The sequence below is a fragment of the Schistocerca americana genome, chromosome 3, assembly GCF_021461395.2.
Source record: "Schistocerca americana isolate TAMUIC-IGC-003095 chromosome 3, iqSchAmer2.1, whole genome shotgun sequence".
Classification (NCBI taxonomy): Eukaryota; Metazoa; Arthropoda; class Insecta; order Orthoptera; family Acrididae; genus Schistocerca; species Schistocerca americana.
In genome coordinates, this window is record NC_060121.1 from 325,333,718 (window position 1) to 325,358,104 (window position 24,387).

The 24,387-nt window shown below is 44.1% G+C and overlaps 1 protein-coding gene across 1 annotated transcript in view; it reads right to left on the reverse strand.

Annotated features, from left to right (window-relative positions):
- Positions 1-24,387, reverse strand: part of LOC124606056 (transient receptor potential cation channel subfamily V member 5) — a 339,427-nt gene that overhangs the window by 28,418 nt on the left and 286,622 nt on the right. The window contains exon 12 of the mRNA XM_047138016.1: positions 8,191-8,418. Within this exon, the coding sequence (XP_046993972.1) occupies positions 8,191-8,418 (228 nt within the window). The remainder of the gene's footprint in view (positions 1-8,190; positions 8,419-24,387) is intronic.

The window sequence follows — 24,387 nt, forward strand, 5'->3', positions numbered from 1 at the left end:
ATGTTCAAACTGTCTCAGCCAGTGAGGATTCTCGGCAGCCAAATAGTCCAGTTTCTTACATTCAGCTTTCCACTTTTTGTTACGGTAGCTTCATTGGTGAAGACAATTCTTCGAAAAAAGAACCTATAATCCTGATGTTACTTGAGAAGTGAGCGACAGAATTCAAGGCGTCTTCTGGAACCTCGCTGCTTAATCTGCTGGGTGGATGAAGTGACCACGTGGTACGGGTAGAAGCTATTTGCACGCAAAATGCGAACATTGCTGAGCTCACCTATTCCAGAGGTACCCGCAGTTTCCCTGGAGCTGGCGTATGGATTACGAGCAACAACTGCCAGAGCAGCTGTTTGGTTACCTCCGCTCTTTGAAGGCTTGCTTCATACCCTCTCTGTTGTACGAGGTCTGTTCAAAAAATTCCGGAACTTTGTCAACAAAAGTTTTCTACGCTTACCTCTCACTTATTGTGCATCGTCTCCTTCGAAATACTCTCCTCCATATCTGATACACCGTTCCGAACGCCGTTTCCACTTCTGGAAGCAGTCTTGGTACGCCTCTTGCTAGATCGCGCGAAGCGCTGTCTGCGAATTTTCTTTTATCTCATCTATCGCTGCAAATCTTCGTGGGACGAATTTGGCGGCAATACAAAGCATTCCAAGAAACTGTGGCGAGACTTCTTGACATGATCCAACTGAAATGTTGGATCCCTCTGCAATCTCTCGGAGAGTCAGTCTTCGACTGTCACGCACAATTTCGTTGATCTTCCTGACATGAGCGTCGTCGGTAGACGTCGAAGAGCGTCCTGAACGAGGGTCATCTTTAACTTCCGTCCGGCCATTTTTAAACCGTTTGAACCATTCGTAACACCGAGTACGGCTTAAGCACTCATCACTGTAGGCCTCCGGCATCATTTGGTGCACCTCTGCAAAGCTTGCCTTGAGTTTCACGCAAAATTTAACGCAGATGCATTACTCCATCTCGAAATACGCAAACTGTGCGACGCAACGTTCTACTCTCTACGGCACTGAACAATCACTAACAGCTATACAACAATAAAACTTCCTAAACACAGTCCTGTTCAGGGATGCCAGCTGCATCACACTACTGGCGCAAAATTACGAATATTCCGCAATTTTTTTGATCAGACCTCGTATTCTAGTGCTTTTGTTGAAATGTAATTCTTGTTGGACACCGTCTGTCAGGATACCGCTACGCGCGTAACTTTAGTGTTCTCTTCCTGTTTCTTCTGCATTGTTCCTAACGAAGCGGCATGTCTAGTTTCTCTTGGTTTGGGAAAGCCACTTATTTTTTCTAACTAACCAACACTCCTCAAACGTGAGCGGAGCTACAGTTCCTCTGAGTACCTTTTAAACCGGTATCACAGAGGTGCAATACTCTGCTTCCTTGTTATCTGGCGTGGTCCTAAGCTAATTATTCACAGACGAGGGAACAATGATTAGCAATAAATATTTCAGACGACAGAAGATACTTAGAGAGCTTGCGTGGGAGGCACGTGATTGTAAAGTACTTATCTTTCAAAACAAACAACTGCCTGCAGTTCTAATGTTGGAAAGAAAATTTACAGTTTACAATCAGTGTGTATTACCAGTTCTGACGGAAGGACATAGACTTTTAGTGTGCAAACTATTCAAAAATTGCGGGTTATTTAGCGAGAAATGCGTATACGGCTGTTGAAAACCACAAGACTAGACGAGAAATGAACTGGAGAAAAAGATATACACACATAAAAAAAAGTTTTGCATCACCCCGCTTCCTAGAACTCCTGGAGATAGACATTGACGGTGGATATTGTACGAGAGCTATTCGGAAGTAAGTTCCGATCGGTGGCGAAATGGAAACCACTGTGAAAATCGGATGAAGCTTTGCATGGACGTGTTGGGCAGTTTCTCTAGTACGCCCGTCGATCGCGTCACATCGCTCTTCTAAGGTGTGAGCATAGAAAACAGTGTCTCCCGCCAAGTACGAGGCGCCGGTGAGAAATTTACCCCGAAGCTATGCAGCCCACATAACATAACAGTCATGCATATCCCCTTTCAAAACAATTCTCAGCCGCATTCTGCAGGGGCAATGGAGATGCTCCTGCGGCGTTTTCGATGGGAAATGTTTGATCACCCACAATACAGCCCGTAATTGTCTCCCTCTGAGTTTCATCTCTCTTCACATGAATTAGTGGCTGTGAAGACAACATTTTGGTACAGACTGCGAACTTTAGACCAGTGTGGAGAATTGGCAGCAAGCACTGGCGGCAGCCTTCTATGACGATAATATTGAAACTTGGTACAACGCTATTACCAATGTCCAAGTCGGAGCGGCAACTATGCGGATTACTTTGAAGAAGGTGCAGCTAACTCTTGCAACTAAAACATTTTTGACTTTCACAGTGGTTTCCACTTAGCGGCCGATCGGAACTTACTTTCCGAACATCCCTTGTATCACAGACCCAGTTCCTTTGACTGTTCAGAGATGTTACTAAACCCGCCCAAAGATGTAAACAACCATGCATGAGCAGCGCTTCAGTCTGGAACCGCGCGACCGCAGCGCCTATTGGACGGAGGGGATCCGACAGCTGATCGGTCATTCCACCAGGAAGGGGGTATACGACTTGTGTTGGCTGTAGTTCAACCATGCCTAGACGGTCAATACCACGGTTCGATTGCTTCCACATTGTTACTTTGTGCCAGGAAGGGCTCTCAACAAGGGAACTGTCCAGGGGTCTCGGAGTGAACCAAAGCGATGTTGTTCGGACATGGAGGAGATACAGAGAGACAGGAACTGTCGATGACATGTCTCGCTCGGGCCGCCCAAGGGCTACCGCAATGGGGAACACTACCTATGGACTATGGCTCGGAGGAACCCTGACAGCATCGCCACCACGTTGAATAATGCTTTTCGTGCAGCCACAGGACGTCGTGTTACGACCCAAACCGTGCGCAGTAGGCTGCATGATGCGCAACTTCTCTCCCAACGTCCATAGTGAGGTCCATTTTTGCAACCACGACACCATGCAACGCAGTACAGATGGGCCCAACAACATGTTGAATGAACCGCTCAGGATTGGCATCTCGTTCACTTCACCGATGAGTGTCGCATATGCCTTCAACCAGATAATCGTCGGAGGCACACTGTCCAGCTAGTGCAGCAAGGTGGAGGTTCCCTGCTGTTTTGGGGTAGCTTTATGTGGGGTCAATGTACGCTGCCGGTGGTCACGGAAGGCGCCGTAACGGCTGTACGATAAATGAATTCCATCCTCTGATAGTGCAACCATATTGGCAGCCTATTGGCGAAACATTCGTCTTCATGGACGATAATTCACGCCCCCATCATGCACATCCTGTGAATGATTTCCTTCAGGATAACAACATCGCTCGACTAGAGTGGCCAGCATGTCCTCCAAACATGAACCCTATCGAACATGCCTGAGATAGATTGAAAAGGACGACGTGACCCACCAACCACTCTGAGGGATCTACGCCGAATCGCCGTTGAGGAGGGGAACAATCTGGTTCAAAAGTGGCTTGATGAACTTGTGGATTGTATGCCACGATGAATACAGGCATGCATCAATGCAAGAGGACGTGCTGCTGGGTATTAGAGGTACCGGTGTGTACAGCAATCTGGACCACCACCTCTGAAGGTCTCGCTGTATGGTGGTACAACATACAATGTGTGGTTTTCATGAGCAATAAAAAGGAGGAAAATGATGTTTATGTTGATCTCTATTCCAATTTTCTGTACAGGTTCCGGAACTCTCGGAACCGAGGTGATGCAAAACTTTTTTTGATGTTTGTAATTATGGCAGTAATAAAAATTAAATTGACGTGGGTGAGACATGTAGCGAGGTGAATGGGTCGCAGATAGACTAGGGAAGTTCTTCGCCAGGTTCCAACAGACAAGTAAGCCCAAGATAATGGCCTGCTAATGAAAAGTGGGTAGACGACGTCAGGAAACTAGCAGAATCACGATGGATTACACAGGTCGTAAGAAATACCGAAAAACATCCAAGGGTTGAAAAGTGTGTCTTGAGGAAGAAACTGAAGACAGGAACCTTTGTCTGGGAAAGTCATCCAACGATGGTATAAAGCACGAAACACACTATGAAAGAATAGTGCATTTTGTGACGCCTCCTATTGCTGCCTACTGGCACTTCCACGATCAGCGAAGTTGTAATGTCCTTTTCCTGCGCCCAGCCAGCGTTCTACGCTTCGTCGAGGTACGTGAAAGCGAGGCGACACACACTATCTGTCACTGCAGTCAATATTTGTTGATCAGTAAGTGTAAATTCAAGTTGTTACCATCAGTTAGCTGCGTTGTTTAGCGGTTGCCGCCAAAGATGCTCATTTAACACATACTGGGCGCCCGATTCGTGTTTCAGAATGAATTGATATATTTGATTTTTGCGTAGTACATGACAACGACTTAATTCCTTCAAGAGTTGCAGGGTTCATTTATCACAGTTTATTTGATATGATTCACTACGATGGATATTCACACTTAAGCCCAATAATAAATGGATAAACATGGACTTTAACCAAAAATAAATTTCTTTGACTTTCGCGCATCATGCGTAATGACAGATTATCTTTTAATTGTAAATACCTGACGTGTCAGTGCTCTGAGTAGATATTTATGGTGCGGACGCCTCTCCGTTGTTGTTTCCGTCTAGTGACTTGTGAAGATGGAAGAAAAACAAACCAAGATGGGAACAGTGATTAAGTGCTTCGTAAAGAAAGGTATGAAAGCAAAGGAAATACATGCCAATTTTCAGAAATGGCTGAGGGACTCTGCTCCTTTATACTCAACCGTTGCCGAGTGGGCAGGCCGGCCGAAGTGGCCGTGCGGTTAAAGGCGCTGCAGTCTGGAACCGCAAGACCGCTACGGTCGCAGGTTCGAATCCTGCCTCAGGCATGGATGTTTGTGATGTCCTTAGGTTTAACTAGTTCTAAGTTCTAGGGGACTAATGACCTCAGCAGTTGAGTCCCATAGTGCTCAGAGCCATTTGAACCATTTTTTTGCCGAGTGGACAAACAACCTTAAATATGGTCGAGACAGCTTTAGATGAGTCACTTACTGGTTGGCTAAAGTGTGCCACTACACCCAAAATTATTGCAAAAGTGCATAAAATGGTCATGCAGGATCGCAGACTGAAAGTACGAGAAATTACTGGAGCTGTAAGGGTGTCATCTGAACTGGCATATCACATTTTAACAGTGGAATTGGATATGAAAAAATTATCTGCTAGATGAGTGTCGCGACTCTTTACATAGGATCAGAAACGCATCAGAATGCAAATGTCTGTGCGAAGTTTGAACCGTTTTCAGAGGTAGCAATAAGATTTCTTGTGTCGGTTTATGAGCACAAACGCAACTTGGATCGACTACGATACCCGAGAGACAAGCAACAGCGAAAGAAGTAGAAACACGTTGATTCAACCCCACCAAGAAAAAAGAAAAGAAAAAGGCAATACGGTCGGCCGGAAAGGTCTTTGCGTCAGTTTTCTGAGATGTGAGAGGGATTCTGCTGATAGATTATCTTACCACTGGTCAAACATTTACGGGACGGTACTACGCTAACTGCCTGGACCAGTTATAACAACAGATACGCGAAAAAAAGCAAAGAAGAAAGTCATCTTCCATCAAGACAATGCGCGCCCACACAGACAGGTGTCGTTGTCATGGCAAAAATCCACAAACTAATATACGAATTGTTATCATACCGCCAGCCGGGTGGGCCGAGCGGTTCAAGGCGCTACAGTCTCGAACCGAGCGACCGCTACGGTCGCAGGATCGAATCCTGCTTCGGGCATAGATGTTTGGGATGTCCTTTGGTTAGTTAGGTTTAAGTAGTTCTAAGTTCTAGGGGACTGATGAACCCAGAAGTTAATTCCCTTAGTGCTCAGAGCCATTTGAACCAGTTTTTTCTTATCGTACCCACCTTATTCGCCTGATTTGGCTTAATCAGACTTCATCGTCTTCCGGAGACTCTTAACATTTTCCTGAGTGGAGATTCTCTTCAACGAAGAACTGACACTGAGGTTGACTGGTAATTTGGAAGCCTGTGGGAATCTAACTGTGAGATGGCATCAAGGTATTGGAACGTCGCTGTACCAAGAACATTAGTGTACAGAGAGACTACGAAAATAAAAATAAAAAATAGTACTGAGGTGAGCAGTTTTTTTTTGTGGTGTCGTAAGCACAGCACGCACACCGGCAGCACCACGTGCGTTGATAGGTCGACAATGCACTCAAAAGACGGCCTATATAGCCCAGCGATTGCCATACCAAAAAGTCGCAGCGGTGGCGCGGCCAGAGAAGTGATAGGCGCCGGCGCTACAGCAGAGCGGTCTGTTCCAAGTCAACTCGACTACCGAGAAGGTCGCCTTCTGCTTGTGTACTTCACGCCGCAGCATCTGCTTCTAGCGTGTTGTAATATCCACAACAATATGTTCTAGCCACGAGATTTTAAAATGAACTAAGTGAACAAACTTCAAGCAATATTATCGACACTATGCATAAAAAGACTGTATCGTGTAAAAATGACGATAAATATTTCATTATTTCTGTAATAATTTAATTTCTGTGTCAATTAAAACTACTATTAGAGAACTACATTCATAGACAACGACAGTTATAATCTTTTTTATTATCTGTGATAATTGTGGTTCAGTTGTTCTTCCTGTGCTAACGGATGAACTGTTCGGACGCGAGACGTGTGAGGTCTGTAAAGAGAAAGCCTTTAACTATATATTGTTAATTATTATTTGAAAAATAGAGTCGCTATTGTCTAGACGTGGATTGGTATTTATTTCAATTGTAATCGAATCTAATTAATGTTTTTAAGTGTTAATTTTCAGCTCCGCAATTAGGAGCGCAGCCATTAGGGCTAGTAACTTACAGCGGAGTTTACTAGTAGCTGGTATAAAAAATATGTCGGTATTTATCATTGAAAATGATTTTAAATACTAAAGATTAGAGATAAAAGGCTTAAAGAGTTTTATCTAAATATATTACCTTGATAACATAAATCGAGAATAACAGTAGACAAATTGACTATCGTGCGTCTGCCGCCATCTTAGCAAAAATATCCCCGCGGCAGTTTTGAATCGAGAATTTTAACAAACATAAATGTTGTTAGAAATAAATGTATGTAAATAAATGTGCACCGGTGGTCTCGAATCTTCTTTAAAAGACAGAATTCAACTTAGATTGAATCTTTAAAAATAGTGCTCACAGCAAGTTACGTAATATCAATTTCTTATTTGCTGATGTATGAAGCCTAATTATTTCGGACGATTTACATGAAGCATTTTAATAGGAGACATACGTCAGTGTTGTGCGCGGGTAGTATTTTGTGACTAAATGTTCCTTTTGCTAGAGAAAATTGCTTCCATGTTAAGTAACAGTTGTGTAAAATCTGATAAATGATATGCAATTTAGTGCCACTCACACAACTTTACAGACAACATTTCTACACAACGTCAAGTGGAGATTTCTTTAGCAGAGTGACAAATATTAGTCGGGATAATCATTTTTGAGATCAAATGAATTGTTACGCTGACAATAGGTAACTGGTTTTATGTATTTTTTGATATACCTGAAATATCATTTATAAGTAATTAAAGTCACGAAATACTATAAACCGTTTCCGCCACAGTGTCCACATCAGCCCGTCTTCAGCGAACATTCTAGTGGGACAAAAACTATTTACTATGCAGCTTTAGCTTCTGGAATACTAGTTGAACTTAAGGATCTGCTGCCTGAGCCGACATGTACAAAGTTGAGTATTTGCCAATAAATGTTGGTTTTCTTGTCACAATCATTATCAGTGTTTCACTATTCTCCTCATTCTCCTCTTGTAGTGTTTCCCTCAGCGCACTATAAATAGTTGACGGTGGCAACGAGTAAAAATTTCCTTATGTGGTTGTATTAAAAGTACGATACAACACTTTTTATTCCATTTCGAGAACTTTTCAGACCACTCTCGTATACCCTGCTTAATTCTATTTTCTCACGCCTGTGTAAAGGCCCGATAGAACTGCGTCACTGACAGGCAAAGCAAGCTTAAATATGCAGTGAAATGTCTGAAATCCCAAATTTTTCAGCCCTTTTGAAGGCTCGAGCAGGACTACGCCCACAACACGTCTAGGATACTTGCGGCTGCCGGAGAGTGGGTACTCACGAGGTTCTCGATGAACATGTTGAGGCCCAAAAAGTGTGCCTCGCGCAGCGCGGACAGGATGTAGAGGAAGGAGCCGGCCAGCATGGCGAGCTCGGCGCCCAGCCGCACCTTCGCCTCGAGGCTGTGGAACTGCATCAGCCGGCACTCGCCCTGCAGCTCCTCCCACCACGTTTCCTCCTCCTTGTCCTCACTGCCGCCGCCCCCGCTGCTGTTTGTGCTGTTCTTCGTCTGAAAATGACAAGAAACTTGCAGTGATCCAGTTACATACGTTTTATTTACTCCCTTCTAAAATATCAATTTCAAGTTAGGATAGTGAGCATGGAACTGTTGCTGAGTTATGGGGCGGGGTGACAAGTGGGAAAAAATCCTCTTATAAACAGTTTTGGCCAGAAGTTGTTTGTTACTCACTGCTGAGAACCTTCGAGCCACCACCCAGCTTCACTTTTATCTGAAGAAAGTAAGCAGGAATATGACGTGAGTGAGTGCTGTAGAAGTGCAGAGCAATGGTCTAAGAGGCATGGTATCCACCACTGGCAATTATTTATGTAAAGCAAAACAAATTTGGACAACGTAGTAGTCATTGTTGTATCATACACACACATCAAAAAAAGTTTTGCATCACATCGGTTCCGAGAGTTCCGGAACCTGTACAGAAAATTGGAATAGAGATCAACATAAACATCATGTCCCTCCTTTTTATTGCTCATGAAAGCCACACATTGTATGTTGTATCACCATACAGCGAGACCTTCAGAAGTGGTGGTCCAGATTACTGTACACACAGGTACCTCTAATATCCAGCAGCACGTCCTGTTGCATTGATGCATACCTGTATTCGTCGTGGCATACTATCCACAAGTTCATCAAGGCACTGTTGGTCCAGATTGTCCCACTCCTCAACGGCAATTCGGCGTAGATCCCTCAGAGTGGTTGGTGGGTCACGTCGTCCATAAACAACCCTTTTCAATCAATCCCAGGCATTTTCGATAGGGTCTTGACTGGAGAACGTGCTGGCCACTCTAGTCGAACGATGTAGTTATACTGAAGGAATTCCTTCACAAGATGTGCACAATGGGGGCGCGAATTGTCGTCCATGAAGACGAGTGCCTCGCCAATATGCTGCCGATATAGTTGCACTGTCGGTCGGAGGATGGCATTCACGTATCGTACTGCCGTTACGGCGCCTTCCATTACCACCAGCTGCGTACGTCGGCCCTACGTACTGCTACCCCAAAACAGCAGGGAACCTCCACCTTGCTGCACTCGCTGGACAGTGTGTCTAAGGCGTTCAGCCTGTCGGGGTTGCCTCCAAACACGACTCCGACTATTGTGTAGTTGAAGGCATATGCGACACTCATCGGTGAAGAGCGGTCCATTCGGCATGTTTTTGAGCCCATCTGTACCGGGCTGCATGGTGTAGTGGTTGCAAAGATGGATCTCGCCATAGACGCCGGGAGTGAAGTTGCGCGTCATGCAGCCTATTGCTCACAGTTTGAGTCGTAACACGACGTCCTGTGGCTGCACGAAAAGCATTATTCAACATGGTGGCGTTGCTGTCAGGGTTCCTCCGAGCCATAATCCGTAGGTAGCGGTCATCCACTGCAGTAGTAGCCCTTGGGCGGCCTGAGGGAGTCACTTCATCGACAGTTCCTGTCTTTCTGTATCTCCTCCATGTCCGAACAACATCTCTTTGGTTCACTCCGAGACGCCTGGACAGTTCCCTTGTTGAGAGGCCTTCCTAGTACAATGTAACAATGCGGACGCGATCGAACCGTGGTATTGACCGTCTACGCATGGTTAACTAGAGACAACACGAGACGTGTACTTCCTTCCTGGAACTGATCGGCTGTCGGACTCCCGGCGTCTAATAGGCGCTGCTCATGCATGGTTGTTTACATCTCTGGGCGGGTTTAGTGACATCTCTGAACAGTCAAAAGGACTGTGTCTGTGATACAATATCCACAGTCAACGTCTATCTTCACGATTTCTGGGAACTGGGGTAATGCAAAACTTTTTTTTGATGTGCGTAGATTCTGGAATGGTAGATATACACTGACGGAAAGAAAAATCGCAACACCAAGAATGACCAATGTAGACTAATGAAATGTTGGGAATACGTCGGTTTAGGTAACATATTTAAGCGATCAACTTGCAAGAACACAGGTTAATAAGGACGAGATAATCCATTGCAAATGTGAAATGCTGGTACAGTAATAACCAGTGTAACCGCCAGAATGTTGAATGCAAGCATGCGAACGTGGATACATTGCGTTTTAGAGGTGCCAGATGTCAGTTTGTGGGATGGAGTTCTGAACCTGTTGCACTTGGTCGGTCAGTACAGGGACGGTTAGTGCTGGTTGTGGATGACGCTGGAGTTGCTGTCCGACGATGCCCCAAGTGTGCTCGATTGGAGACACAGCTGGTGACCGAGCAGGACAAGGCAACATGTCGACACTCTGCAGAACATCTTGGGTTACAACAGTGGTATGTGGACGAGTGTTATCCTGTTGGAAAACACCCCCAGGAGCGCTGTTCGTGAATGGCAGCACAACAGGTTGAATCATCAGACGTAAACATTTGCAGACAGTGTGCGTGGGATAACCAAGAGAGTGCTCCTGCTGTCGCACGAAATCGCACCCCAGATCATAGCTCCAAGTATAGGTCCGTTGTGTCTAGTACGCAGACTGGCTGGTTGCAGGGCCTCAGCTGGCCTCCATCTAACTAACACACGGCCATCACTGACACAGAGGCAGAATCAGCTTTCATCGGAAAACGTAAGCTGCAAAGCTTCTGACTTGGAGGTGTCTTTGAAGTAGCCGATTTGCAACAGCGCCACTCTCATGTGACTGGGGTCCGCCCCTGGTAGCTGAATGGTCAGTGCGACGGAATGTCACACCTAACGGCTTGGGTTTGATTCCCGGGTGGGTCGGAGATTTTCTCCGCTCAGGTACTGGGTGTTGTGTTGTCTTTATCATCATCATTTCATCCCCATCGACACGCAAGTAGCCGAAGTGGCGTCAACTCGAAAGACTTGCACCAGGCGAATGGTCTACCCGACGGAAGGCCCCAGCCGCACGGCATTTCCATTTCCGTATGAGGGAGCGAAATTTGAACAGACATCATCTTTCAGATGCAGAAACACGCCTACCAGCTTTCGTTCATGTTTCACAACTACTTCTTTGTGCTGAGATTTTTTTTCCCTTTAGTGTGTGATTGTACGAAGGCTTTTACAGTTAACATTCATATTTTTCAAAGACTTTTAGGCAGTTATTTATACGAGGGGCAATGTCTGTAACGTTATTTGAAGAATATATGGAGATTTTTAGCTCAGTGATCAACGATTTATTTTACGTAGTGAAATGATATGGAAGTATTCTTATTTTATTCCAAGAAATTTTGCACTGTGTGCAGTTAATTTATTCATTTATTTTTTAATCGCTGCATGAAGGTGAGAGAGACTTTTACTCTTTCATTTATCATTTTATATTCAGCTGTCCTGTGAGAGTCGCCTGTAGCTGCACGACATTTGTTATTGCAGTCAGATGCTAAGTCTGGAGCCGCAGTTGTGATTCTTGTACTGGTATCTTTAATTTTCCAGAGGATATGATTTTAGGACCACTATTGCGGTGGTTCACCTGAGACAATACTTACTTACTAGGGTGGGCACACAAATGGCAATCGATCTTTGGCGTCACTAGTCATCGTCTTCCATTTCCCCTTTTGTATGTAGTCCCGTCGTACTCATGTCCTCTCTGATCCCGTCACTGCATCACCCATGGTCATCCTCTCGGTCTGTTACCTCCGATGTCTTCTTCCACCACCTGCCTTGTGATCTGGCCTTCTCGCCGCGTTACATGCCCATATCACGTCAGTCTCTGCTTCTAATCACAGCCACAAAGTCCAGCGATCTGTACAATTCCCGCAATTCGCGGGTTTTCCTTTTTCTTCCAGTCGTCTCCATCCTTCACTGGTCCAAAACTGTTTCAGAACAGTATTTTCAAATGTCAGTTTTCTCTCTATCTTTTCTGTTATAGTCCAGCTCTCTGCCCCGTAAGGGACTACAGGTCGAATTACTGTCATGTAGATCTTAATCTTCGTGGATCTCGATAGGAGCCGGAACTTCAGCAGCTTTCTGAGCGCTCATCAAACTATAATAATTTATTTTTTACTGAACTTAACGATCGGGATTGAATGAAAATTAAGTTGAAGCATCATTTTTAATAAAGGGAGTCGCCACAATATGATAGACATTCCTACACTGGTTGAGAATTGCCCCTGGACAAAGATATCTGCACATCTGCCGTTGCGCTGTACCTGCTAAAACGACTTCTGGATGACACCGATACTTCTCTTGTAGTTCTAGGTCTAGGAGACTGATGACCTCAGATAGTCCCATAGTGCTTAGAGCCATTCTGAGTACTGTTCGTGAATGGCAGCACATCAGGCCGGTTCATCAGACGCAAACATTTGCAGTCAGAGTGCGTGGACTAGTACGCGTCCCACTCATCAGGCCAAATCTGCATTACACATTCAGGATAAACCACTAGATGCACATAGTTCAGGAATAGGTCGAACATAGGCTCAGGAAGATGCCTTTTCGTAAACGGACGGTTACATGTACTACACAACTGCGATTTCTGCGTACGCCTTTTACTATCATAAGAGAGAGAGAGAGAAAGAGAGAGAGAGAGAGAGAGAGAGAGAGAGAGAGAGTAGTCCATTGGCAGCTGTAAGATTAAGTGCTACGGGGTTAGCCCAGGGCATGACTCTAGAAGGCTCTTAGACTCTATTGGAAAAATGGAAATGAGCGTTTGGCGCCATTGGCCGGGTGGCAGGTCTGGCCACCTTGGTGCAGGTCTTATTACATTCGCCCGGATGGGGATGAAATGATGATGAAGACAACACAACACCCAGTCCCTGAGCGGAGAAAATCCCTGAACCAGCCGAGAATCGAACCGGGGCGGCTTAGGACGGCAGTCCGTCACGCAAACTTTTTTTTTTTTTTAATCGTTGGGTTTGGTCGTTGCGGACGTCACAAGACATCCGTTAAAGTTCGTTTGTTGATCCTTCCAGTCAGTTTTCTTTTATTACAGAGGCTCATCAGCTCTCTGACCGAACACGCTGAGTTACCGTGCCGGCGCCATTCAGCTATCGGGGCGGACAGACTCTATTGACTCCCACAGCGTCTGTGGCCCGACTTCTTAAACGACTGCCCCAACACACATCATATTGGTTCGAAGTGGCTACATGCAACAGTATCTGGGCGATCTCGTCTATGCCGACAGCTGTACTGAAAAAGATGCTAGTTTTGAATAGGACAAAACTAATTTGGGCTGACACCATAATTGATACAAGTAAATGATATCTATGAAAACACTCACTGAAGTCAGTATGGGATAATTATTACTGAAGACAAGAAATAGCCCGTGAACGTTATGGGTATAGGCTCCAACATGTGACAAATTGAAAAATAGCGTCCTCCATGCACGAAAAAGTGCGAAAGCGAACTCCTATGACAACATTTCTGAAGTTGTTCAGGGATGTAGTCTGAGTATTTTGGTACCTGGGATCAGCGTTTTGTCTTTTGCGGTTTTGAGACTGCATTTTACAGTCATTTTCGCTGCAGTGAAAGCATTTTCACAGAAAAAGGGTAACTGTGATAACTGACCAAATGAATCATAGTCATGTTATTACTCTTGTGGCCACTGGAGAGCACGGATCAGTTACACCAAAATACAAGGAAAATGTAGGTGGAGTTCGGTTTCACCCGTCATAGGGATTCACAGAGTAAACTCTACAGGGTGTCCCATTTATCGTGATCACCCAAAATACCTTTTTTCTGGTGCGTTTAACGAAAAATTGCTTCAACCGATGTTTTTTAACATCACTGGATAATTCTTGCTTATGTTATATGTTTTATGTAACCCCCCCCCCCCCCCCCAGATGTAGGAGATACGGGTTAGAGGTTAAATTTTTTAAATGCAACCATGTACAATTTATTTAAGAATACACTCATTCTCTCCAAGAGTTATTAAAAAATGTATCACACTGTACCAGTTTATCCACGAAACTAGTAGCTAAGGAAGTAATAAATAATACATAACTTTTCTAATATAAATATCACTTCAAAGCATTTCATTACCTAAATAATTTTACCTCTTCAAAGTGCTTTTGAATATTTTACAGATTACCGATAAACACGGAATGTAATACAGTATTATGGCGCTGTACAGTAATTTGATCTTGTTATTGTACAGTATCGTATTGGAGTACTTGTGACAATGCAGAAGTGACATGGCCCTTTGCAGTAACTTTTACTGCGATACTACATGAGAAACAGAGTGTTTACACCACATGCTCAATATGATGACCAGTGGCATTCATACACAGGTTCACTCTGTGGATGAAGGGCGCCCACATCGTGCTGCTACTTCCTCTGTGATGGCTGTACAAGCATTAATAACGCGTTGCTGCATGTCCTCTGGTGTTGTTGGAACATTTCAGTTGACAGCATCCTCGACTGCTCCCCACAGAAAAAAATTCAGCGGTGTAAGATCCGGAGATCGGGCAGGCCAACTAACTGGCCCACAATGTCCAATCCACATACCAGGGTATTTACGGTCCAGAATCCGTCGTGTTCGTACGGCGTTATGTGCAGGCCATCCATCATGGTTCAAATCGCTCTGAGCACTATGGGACTTAACTGCTGAGGTCATCAGTCCCCTAGAACTTAGAACTACTTAAACCTAACTAACCTAAGGACATCACGCACATCCATTCTCGAGACAGGATTCGAACCTGCGACCGTAGCGGTCTCGCAGTTCCAGACTGTAGCGCCTAGAACCGCTCGGCCACCCCGGCCGGCCGCATCAATCATGCTGATACCACTTGACTATCATCTGATTCAGAAGTACGGCGCCCAAGAGAAAAGGAAGAGTTTGTCTTAAAAATTGGGCATATTGTCTGCCATTTTGGTTGCCGTTTGCAAAGAAAAGTCCGATAACAGTATCTCCAGTAATTCCGCACCAAACATTAATGTTCCATAGACGTTGATGCTCTACCTGTCTGAGCCACTGTGGATTGTTCAAGGGCCAATAATGCATATTTCTCATATTGACAATTCCTTCGTTGGAGCGTGGTGAATCGTCAGTAAAAAGAATATCTGAGAAGAAATTAGGAGTAGTCAGAAGCCGTCGGTGAGCCCACTGACAAAACTGAACTCTATTGTTCAAGTCATTTCCATCAAGTTCTTGTGTAAACGAACACGATAAGGATGGAATGTATGACGTTGCAGAATTCAATGTGCACTTGTTCTTGAGACATTGACTTCATGTTCAATTCGTTGTGTGCTGACTTGATGATTCACGGCTACGGCGGCGAGCACAGCATCCTCAGAAGCTTTGTCTGTTCTACGACGATTTCTAGGTCTTGCATTTAAACTTCCCGTTTCACGCAGACCAAAAATGAGACAACGAAACATCCAACGAAGGCGATGGCTTGTCAAGGAATCGTACAGTAGTTGTGCCTGAACAGAGTTTGGTCCATCTGCAGCAAATTACAGTACGGGTATGCACAGTAGACTACAAGATGGGCATAATAACATAATAATCATAATGTTATCTAATAGTACTGAACATAAAATTGCAAGCTACTAAATTATTTCACGTACATCGTACACCTTTACTCAACAAAAATTGTATTCACAACGTGTACTACCGCCATGCAGTTAACTAAGTTACTCTTAAGCACGACTACACTGGTATGCAGTGTACTTTGCGCTAAAGCAACAACAAATGAGGTGTGTGAGGGTGTGGGGGGGGGGGGGGGGGGGGTGAGGGAGACGAATGCCTGTGTTTAAATGAGTCGGAAATCATAAACAAAACCCACATCTCTACTACAGCACTACACTGGGTACACAATGTATACATCAAGGCTGTAAACAGCTCGTTTTTTTTTTTTTTGAAAGCCTGTGTACTCGTTATAGTTCCCACGTCTACGTTTCATTGAAAAAAAAAAATGGTACAGTATGAGACATTTTTGAATAGCTCTTTGGGAGGGTAGGTGTATTATTGAATAAAATTTACATGGCTCCATTTAAAAAAATTAACATCCACCGCTATCTCCTACATCTGTGGGGATACGTAAAACGTATAGCCTCAGCAAGAACTACCCAATGATGTTAGGAGATATTGGGTGAAGCAATTTTTCACTTAACTTTCAGAAAAAAGTTATTTTGGGTGAGCAAGATAAATGAGACACCCCGTATAAGCACATAAATATATAAATAAGATAAATTACGCCATAGCCGATCCCAAGCACAGTTGAAAAGGAGGAGAGAGAGGAGTCACACCTGGTAAAAAGAAACCTTGGTTCACCTGGCCCGGGTGTGGTTCCCTGTGAGGTCCCTTGCCAGACCTCAACGACATTGAAGAAGGAGATGAAGATCATCAGTTCGACAGAGCTGTCGGAAGAGGCGGTCCTGCTTTTAGGGTTAATCTAAAAGCTAACGATAGAAAACCTAGACGCGTCAGAACCCATAATGGGCGGCTTTCTGGTCAGTGTCTGTTCCCCATGTTAGGGTCGACTGCAATAATTACTCCAGGTACTAACAATCCCTGGTTCTGATAACCCAGTGGAAACATTGGACAAACAATAATATAATAAGCCATCATGATTCGTGAAAGTAATAACAATGTTGCCAACAGGCGGCAACCGGATCTTCGGAGTCTAGGGGACCTGGGCAGTCATGAACACAGAGAAAGTCGGAGTTCTCTGGCAGACTTCCATCCAAAACTATCACTTATATGGTCACATTTAATATCAACACTCTAATTCAACTGGGAAAATTACACAACCTAGTACAGGAACTAGACTGACAAAAAATTCAGAGTTTAGTCCTTCAAGAAACACGATTCACAGATGAAGCCACAGTTGATTATGGAAATTATCGCATCTTTAAGTGTAAAACGGAAAAACGTATTGCTGAAGGTGCTCCTCTTCTGGGAATGGCTTTTGTCATATATAAAAATATAACAGACTCCATAAGAGATGTGTACCCCATAAGAAACCGCCTGATGACAATGCACATGCAGTGCGCTAACAAGAAATATACCTTCATTAATGTTCATGCCCTCATCAACATTGCTAACAGAAAGGATCCACAGACTGTGGAGAAATTCTGGACCGATTTTGAGAAAGTAATGGCTAAAATTCCAAAGCAGGACATCAGAAACTTACTGGGTGATTTCAATGCTCAGATAGGCAAAGAAAAACAATACTGGAAAATCGCAGGAAAATATCCCGCCCATAAATTTACCAATAAAAACGGAAAAAGGCTTATCGAAGTATGCCAACAAAACAACATTAAAATCATGTCAACATCTACATCTACATGATTACACTGCAATTCACATTTAAGTGCTTGGCAGAGTGTTCATCGAACCACAATAATACTATCTCTCTACCATTCCACTCCCGAACACCTAAACCTTTCTGTTCGAGCTCTGATTTCTCTTGTTTTATTTTGATGATCATTCCTACCTATGTAGGCTGGGCTCAACAAAATATTTTCGCATTCGGAACAGAAAGTTGGTGACTGAAATTTCGTAAATAGATCTCGCCGCGACGAAAAACGTCTTTGCTTTAATGACTTCCATCCCAACTCGCGTATCATATCTACCACACTCTCTCCCCTATTACGTGATAATACAAAACGAGCTGCCCTTTTTTGCACCCTTTCGATGCCCTCTGTCAATCCCAGCTGGTAAGGATCCCACACCGCGCAGCAATATTCTAACAGAGGACGAACGAGTGTAGTGTAAGCTGTCTCTTTAGTGGACTTGTTGCATCTTCTAAGTGTCCTGCCAATGAAACGCAACCTTTGGTTCTCCTTCCCCACAATATTATCTATATGGTCTTTCCAACTGAAGTTGTTCGTTATTTTAACACCGAGGTACTTAGTTGAATTGACAGCCTTGAGAATTGTACTGTTTATCGAGTAATCGAATTCCAACGGATTTCTTGTGGAACTCATGTGAATCACCTCGTTATTTAGCGTCAACTGCCACCTGCCACACCATACAGCAATCTTTTCTAAATCGCTTTGCAACTGATACTGGTCTTCGGATGACCTTACTAGACGGTAAATTACAGCATCATCTGCGAACAACCTAAGAGAACTGCTCAGATTGTCACCCAGGTCATTTATGCAGATCAGGAACAGCAGAGGTCCCAGGACGCTTCCCTGAGGAACACCTGATATCACCTCAGTTTTACTCGATGATTTGCCGTCCATTGCTACGAACTGCGACCTTCCTGACAGGAAATCACGAATCCAGTCGCACAACAGAGACGATACCGCATAGGCCCGCAGCTTGATTAGAAGTCGCTTGTGAGGAACGGTGTCAAAAGCTTTCCGGAAATCTAGAAATACGGAATCAACCTGAGATCCCCTGTCGATAGCGGCCATTACTTCGTGCGAATAAAGAGCTAGCTGTGTTGCACAAGAACGATGTTTTCTGAAACCATGCTGATTACGTATCAATAGATCGTTTCCTTCGAGGTGATTCATAATGTTTGAATACAGTATATGCTCCAAAACCTTGCTGCAAACCGACGTTAATGATATAGGTCTGTAGTTCGATGGATTACTCCTACTACCCTTCTTAAACACTGGTGCGACCTGCGCAATTTTCCAATCTGTAGGTACAGATCTATCGGTGAGCGAGCGGTTGTATATGATTGCTAAGTAGGCAGCTATTGTATCAGCGTAATATGAAAGGAACCTAATCGGTATACAATCTGGACCTGAAGACTTGCTCGTATCAAGCGATTTGAGTTGCTTCGCAACCCCTAAGGTATCTACTTCTAAGAAACTTATGCTAGCAGCTGTTCGTGTTTCAAATTCTGGAATATTCCATTCGTCTTCCCTGGTGAAGGAATTTCGGAAAACTGCGTTCAATAACATCCCCTTTAGCGGCACAGTCATCGGTAGCAGTACCATCGGCACTGTGCAGCGAAGGTATTGACTGCGTCTTGCAGCTTGTGTACTTTACATACGACCAGAATTTCTTCGGATTTTCTACCAAATTTCGAGACAATGTTTCGTTGTGGAACCTATTAAAGGCATCTCGCATTGAAGACCGTGCCAAATTTCGCGCGTCTGTAAATTTTAGCCAATCTTCGGGATTTCGCGTTCTTCTGAACTTCGCATGCTTTTTCCGTTGTCTCTGAAACAGCACTTGGACCTGTTTTGTGTACCATGGGGGATCAGTTCCATCTCTTACCAATTTATGAGGTATGAATCTCTCAATTGCTGTTGCTACTATATCTTTGAATTTGAGCCACACATCGTCTACATTTGCATAGTCAGTTCGGAAGGAATGGAGATTGTCTCTTAGGAAGGCTTCTAGTGACACTTTATCCGCTTTTTTAAATAAAATTATTTTGCGTTTGTGTCCGGTGGATTTGGAAGAAACGGTATTGCGCCTAGCTACAGCGACCTTGTGATCACTAATCCCTGTTTCAGCCATGATGCTCTCTATTAGCTCTGGATTGTTTGTGGCTAAGAGGTCAAGTGTGGTTTCGCAACCATTTACAATTCGCGTGGGTTCGTGGACTAACTGCTCGAAATAATTTTCGGAGAAAGCATTTAGGACAATCTCGGAAGATGTTTTCTGCCTACCACCGGTTTTGAACAAGTATTTTTGCCAACATATCGAGGGAAGGTTGAAGTCCCCACCAACTATAACCGTATGAGTGGGGTATTTATTTGTTACGAGACTCAAATTTTCTCTGAACTGTTCAGCAACTATATCATCGGAGTCTGGGGGTCGGTAGAAGGAGCCAATTATTAACTTAGTTCGGCTGTTAAGTATAACCTCCACCCATACCAATTCGCACGGAGTGTCTACCTTGACTTCACTATAAAATAAACCACTACTGACAGACACAAACACTCCACCACCAATTCTGCCTAATCTATCTTTCCTGAACACCGTCTGAGACTTCGTAAAAATTTCTGCAGAACTTGTTTCAGGCTTTAGCCAGCTTTCTGTACCTATAACGATTTCAGCTTCTGTGCTTTCTATTAGCGCTTGAAACTCAGGGACTTTCCCAGCACAACTACAACAATTTACAACTAAAATTCCGACTGTTTCTCGATCCAAGCACGTCCTGTATTTGCCATGCACCCTTTGAGATTGCAGCCCACCCCGTACTTTCCCGAAGCCTTCTAACCTAAAAAACCGCCCAGTCCACGCCACACAGCCTCCGCTACCCGCTACCCGCCAGCTGAGTGTAGTGAACTCCTGAACTATTCAGCGGAATCCGAAACTCCACCACCCTATGGCGCAAGTCAAGGAATCTGCAGGCAACTCGGTCGCAAAACCGTCTGAGCCTCTGATTCAGACCCTCCACCCGGCTCTGCACCAAAGGTCCGCAGTCGGTTCTGTGAACGATGCTGCAGATGGTGAGCTCTGCCATCATCTCATATGCAATACCGGCAGCCCTCACCAAATCAGATAGCCGCTGGAATCCAGAGAGAATTTCCTCAGATCCAAAGCGCCACACGTTATTAGTGCCGACATGTGCCACCACCTGCAGCTGGCTGCACCCTGTGCTCTTCATGGCAGCCGGAAGGACCCTTTCCACATCAGAAATGACTCCACCCGGAATGCACACGGAGTGAACACTGGATTTCTTCCCCTCCTTAGCCGCCATGTCCCTAAGGGGCCCAATTACGTGCCTAACATTGGAGCTCCCAACTACCAATAAGCCCACCCTCTGCAGTTGTCCAGACCTTGAAGGCTGAGAATCATCCTCTGAAACAGGGCAGGCAGCTGCATCTGGCTCAGCCAGAGACAGTAATTGAAACCTGTTCGTCAGACGCACCGGGGAGGCTTTCTGACCAGCCTCTGGGGACGTCTTTCGCTGCCTGCCATGCCTTGGAACGACCTCCCAATCAACCACAGGCGAGGGCTCAGCCCCACTGCAGGCAGCAACCGGGGCAACCACAGCGGCGGACCGATCTGGGGATGGACGGGACGAGGTTGACATCCCCGTGATACCCAAGTCTGGCTCCCCACAGTGGTGCCCATTGGCAACAGCCTCAAGCTGTGCGACCGAAGTCAGTGCCGCCTGCAGCTGTGAGCGAAGGGATGCCAACTAAGCCCTCATCCGAACACAGCACTCACAGTCCCTGTCCATTCTAATCGATGTTGAACAACTGTTACTGAAACACGAGTCCATGCCTAGATAATGCAAGGGAAACACGCAAAGAATGTATGAAGTAACCTGTACAAATGCCTAACGACTGCACTACAATCAGGTACTAAAGCGCGATGCTACAACTCTCAAATACTATAATACGCCCGAAATTTATGAATTAAACAATGCAAGTACCCAAAAACACACAAAGAAATTAAGAATTAAACTATGTAACAAATAAGTAACCTAGGAGTATACGACTTGCTGCTGGCAGCTGCTGATCCAACGGCGGCAGGGAGCACACTCACCGGGAGATCCCTAATAAAAGAGCTCGGTGAATATCAGATTGATCATGTTGCCATCTCGTATCCTCTACAGAGGGAAGTCATGGCATACAAGTCTGTAGAGATAAAAACATAGATTCAGAGCACTACTGAACACGGACAAAAATGAAATTTACTGCAAAGAGAGTCCACCACAAGAAAGTACGCCAGCATAAATTTGACACCAGAAGGATCAAAGAAACTTAGCTTTGTGAAGAAGTGGAAAAAGTCCGGGCTGATACTTGGGAAAAATTACACAGTAAAGTAATCCAGAAGGCTAAAGATTTAGTCCCCCTGAAAAAAAACACAAAATATCCATGGTGGGACACAGCGTGTGACAGCTTGGGAAAAGCGAAAAAAGGCTTTTCTTAACTACAACAGAAAGAAAACAGTGGAAAATCTTCAATATTTTTAAGAAACAAGTGGCGAAAATCATTTGACAGACCAAAAGAAAATACCTGAAAAATCAACGGAACCTAATCGAAGAAAACTTCCCAACAATACACAAGATTTTCAGAGAACTTTTGCAGAAAAAAATGCGCGGATACAGCGCACAAAATTTATGTTTCAAGAAATCTGACGTAAAACGTACACTGACTAACCAGGAAAACTATAAGGAACTGGCACATTATTTTTCAACACTCCTTAATTTCCCGAAATCACTTTCGAGATTCCCTACAGAAAGACCTACTTACACGCAACCTGAATCATCCCCACCAACACAAGAAGAAATTCACAGACACATTGTTAAATTATAAAAAACAATAGAGCATCTGGTGAAGATGAGATTATTGCTGAGCTACTGGAATCTCTAGGACCAAATTCTATCAGAGAGTTTATCCAAATCATTGCAGATATTTGGGAGACAGAAAAAATATCCCAGGAAGGGAAATGTGCGCTTATTCATCCATTACACAAAAAAGGAGACAAACTATCAAGGCATATCCCTATTTCAGGTCGCATACAAAGTTCTATCAGCCTGTCTTTTTCAAAAAGCACAAAAGAAACTGGAAAACAAAATTGGTGAATACCAAGGTGGCTTTCGCCCCAATAGATCCTGCGCAGAACAATCTAAAGGCCGTGCTACACTACAAACCAGTCAGAAACAGCCAAATAATTTGCACGTTTGTTGACATTAAAAAGGCATACGACTCAATTGACCGACAAGCACTTTTTGATATCCTTGAAGAACAAGGGTTGGATCCAAAAATCCTTAACCTCATCAAAGAATTTCACCTCCAAGGTGAAATTCATGGGTGAAATATCCGATCCCTTCCTGATCAAAATTGGCTCCGACAAGGTGATGGCCTGTTCCTCTCCTATTCAACCTTGTGCTGGACAAGGCCATCCGCGAATGCGAAAAGGAACTGAAGAATAAAAACTGCTGGAAACCTATACAGATGGGCGAGTCAAGGATGACATAAGAATTTTATGTTTAGCTTTTGCTGACGACTTAGCTTTACTAGCGGATTATGGGATAACAGCAATCGAACAGGTTGAAACCCTTAAAGAACGTGCAGAGAAAGTTGGTCTGCAAGTCTCTCTCCTAACGTCTGAGTTCATCGCCACAAAAACAGACACCCAAAACTTGACTACAAAATACTGTCATATCAATAGAGGCCCATCCTTTAAATACTTAGGTGAAGTCCTTGAACCTACGGGGCGAGACAAAATAGCACAAAACAATCGCCTCCAAAAAGTAAAGAGGACCTATGGAAGAACCCATAAGGTGTACAAAAACACTAAAATTAGGCACCATAATGCAGTATTAAAACCTGAAGTCCTGTATGCCAGTGAAACCCTGACAGTCCACATAAAAGATGACCTAGAAAACTTATTAAAGGAAGAATGTAAAATCATCAGAAATATATTAGGGCCAAAGAAGACAGAAGAGGGCTATAGACTACAATCTCGTCAAACAACTGAGAAATTGTCCAACCTTGCAGCGGACATTAGAAAAAAGGCGATTAAAATTTTATGGGCACGTCTCTAGGCTTCCGAAAACAAGACTTACGCACAAAATTCCTAAATACATAGGAGGACTTAAAACTATACCCTGGATAGAAGAGGTCAAAAAGGACCTACAAAAAGCTCAGACAAATTATTCAGATATTTTGGACAGAAAGGTATTTAAGCAGAAAGTTGACAGATGGGAAGTTAAATCAGAGAGCGAAGCTCCGAAGAAATCGGGAATAAAATGTGTGAGTAGGCTGTTTAGGTTTTTCGTTGGTAACACCACATAGTGCTGTGTATGAAAATCGCCGACTGCGCTATGTGCAGTCTGTGGCTGGTTGGACTCATTGATGGAATATTCGCTAGTGTAGTGTTGGGCAGTTGAATGTGTACAGCGCGTAGAGTTGGGAGAGAGATGCCAGAGTTTTGAGAGGTTACTATGAGCGGACGATCTGGACGTGTGTCCGTAAGAAAAAGGAAATTTGTAAGACTGGATGTCATGAACTGATATAAATATATAATGACTTTTGAACACTATTAAGGTAAATACATTGTTTGTTCTCTATCAAAACCTTTCATTTGCAAACTATATGCCTATCAGCAGTTAGTGCCTTCAGTAGTTAGACTCCTTTATTTAGCTGGCAGTATTGGCGCCCGCTGTTCACAGTGCTTGGAGTAACGAAGATTTTTGTGAGGTAAGTGATTCATGAAGGGT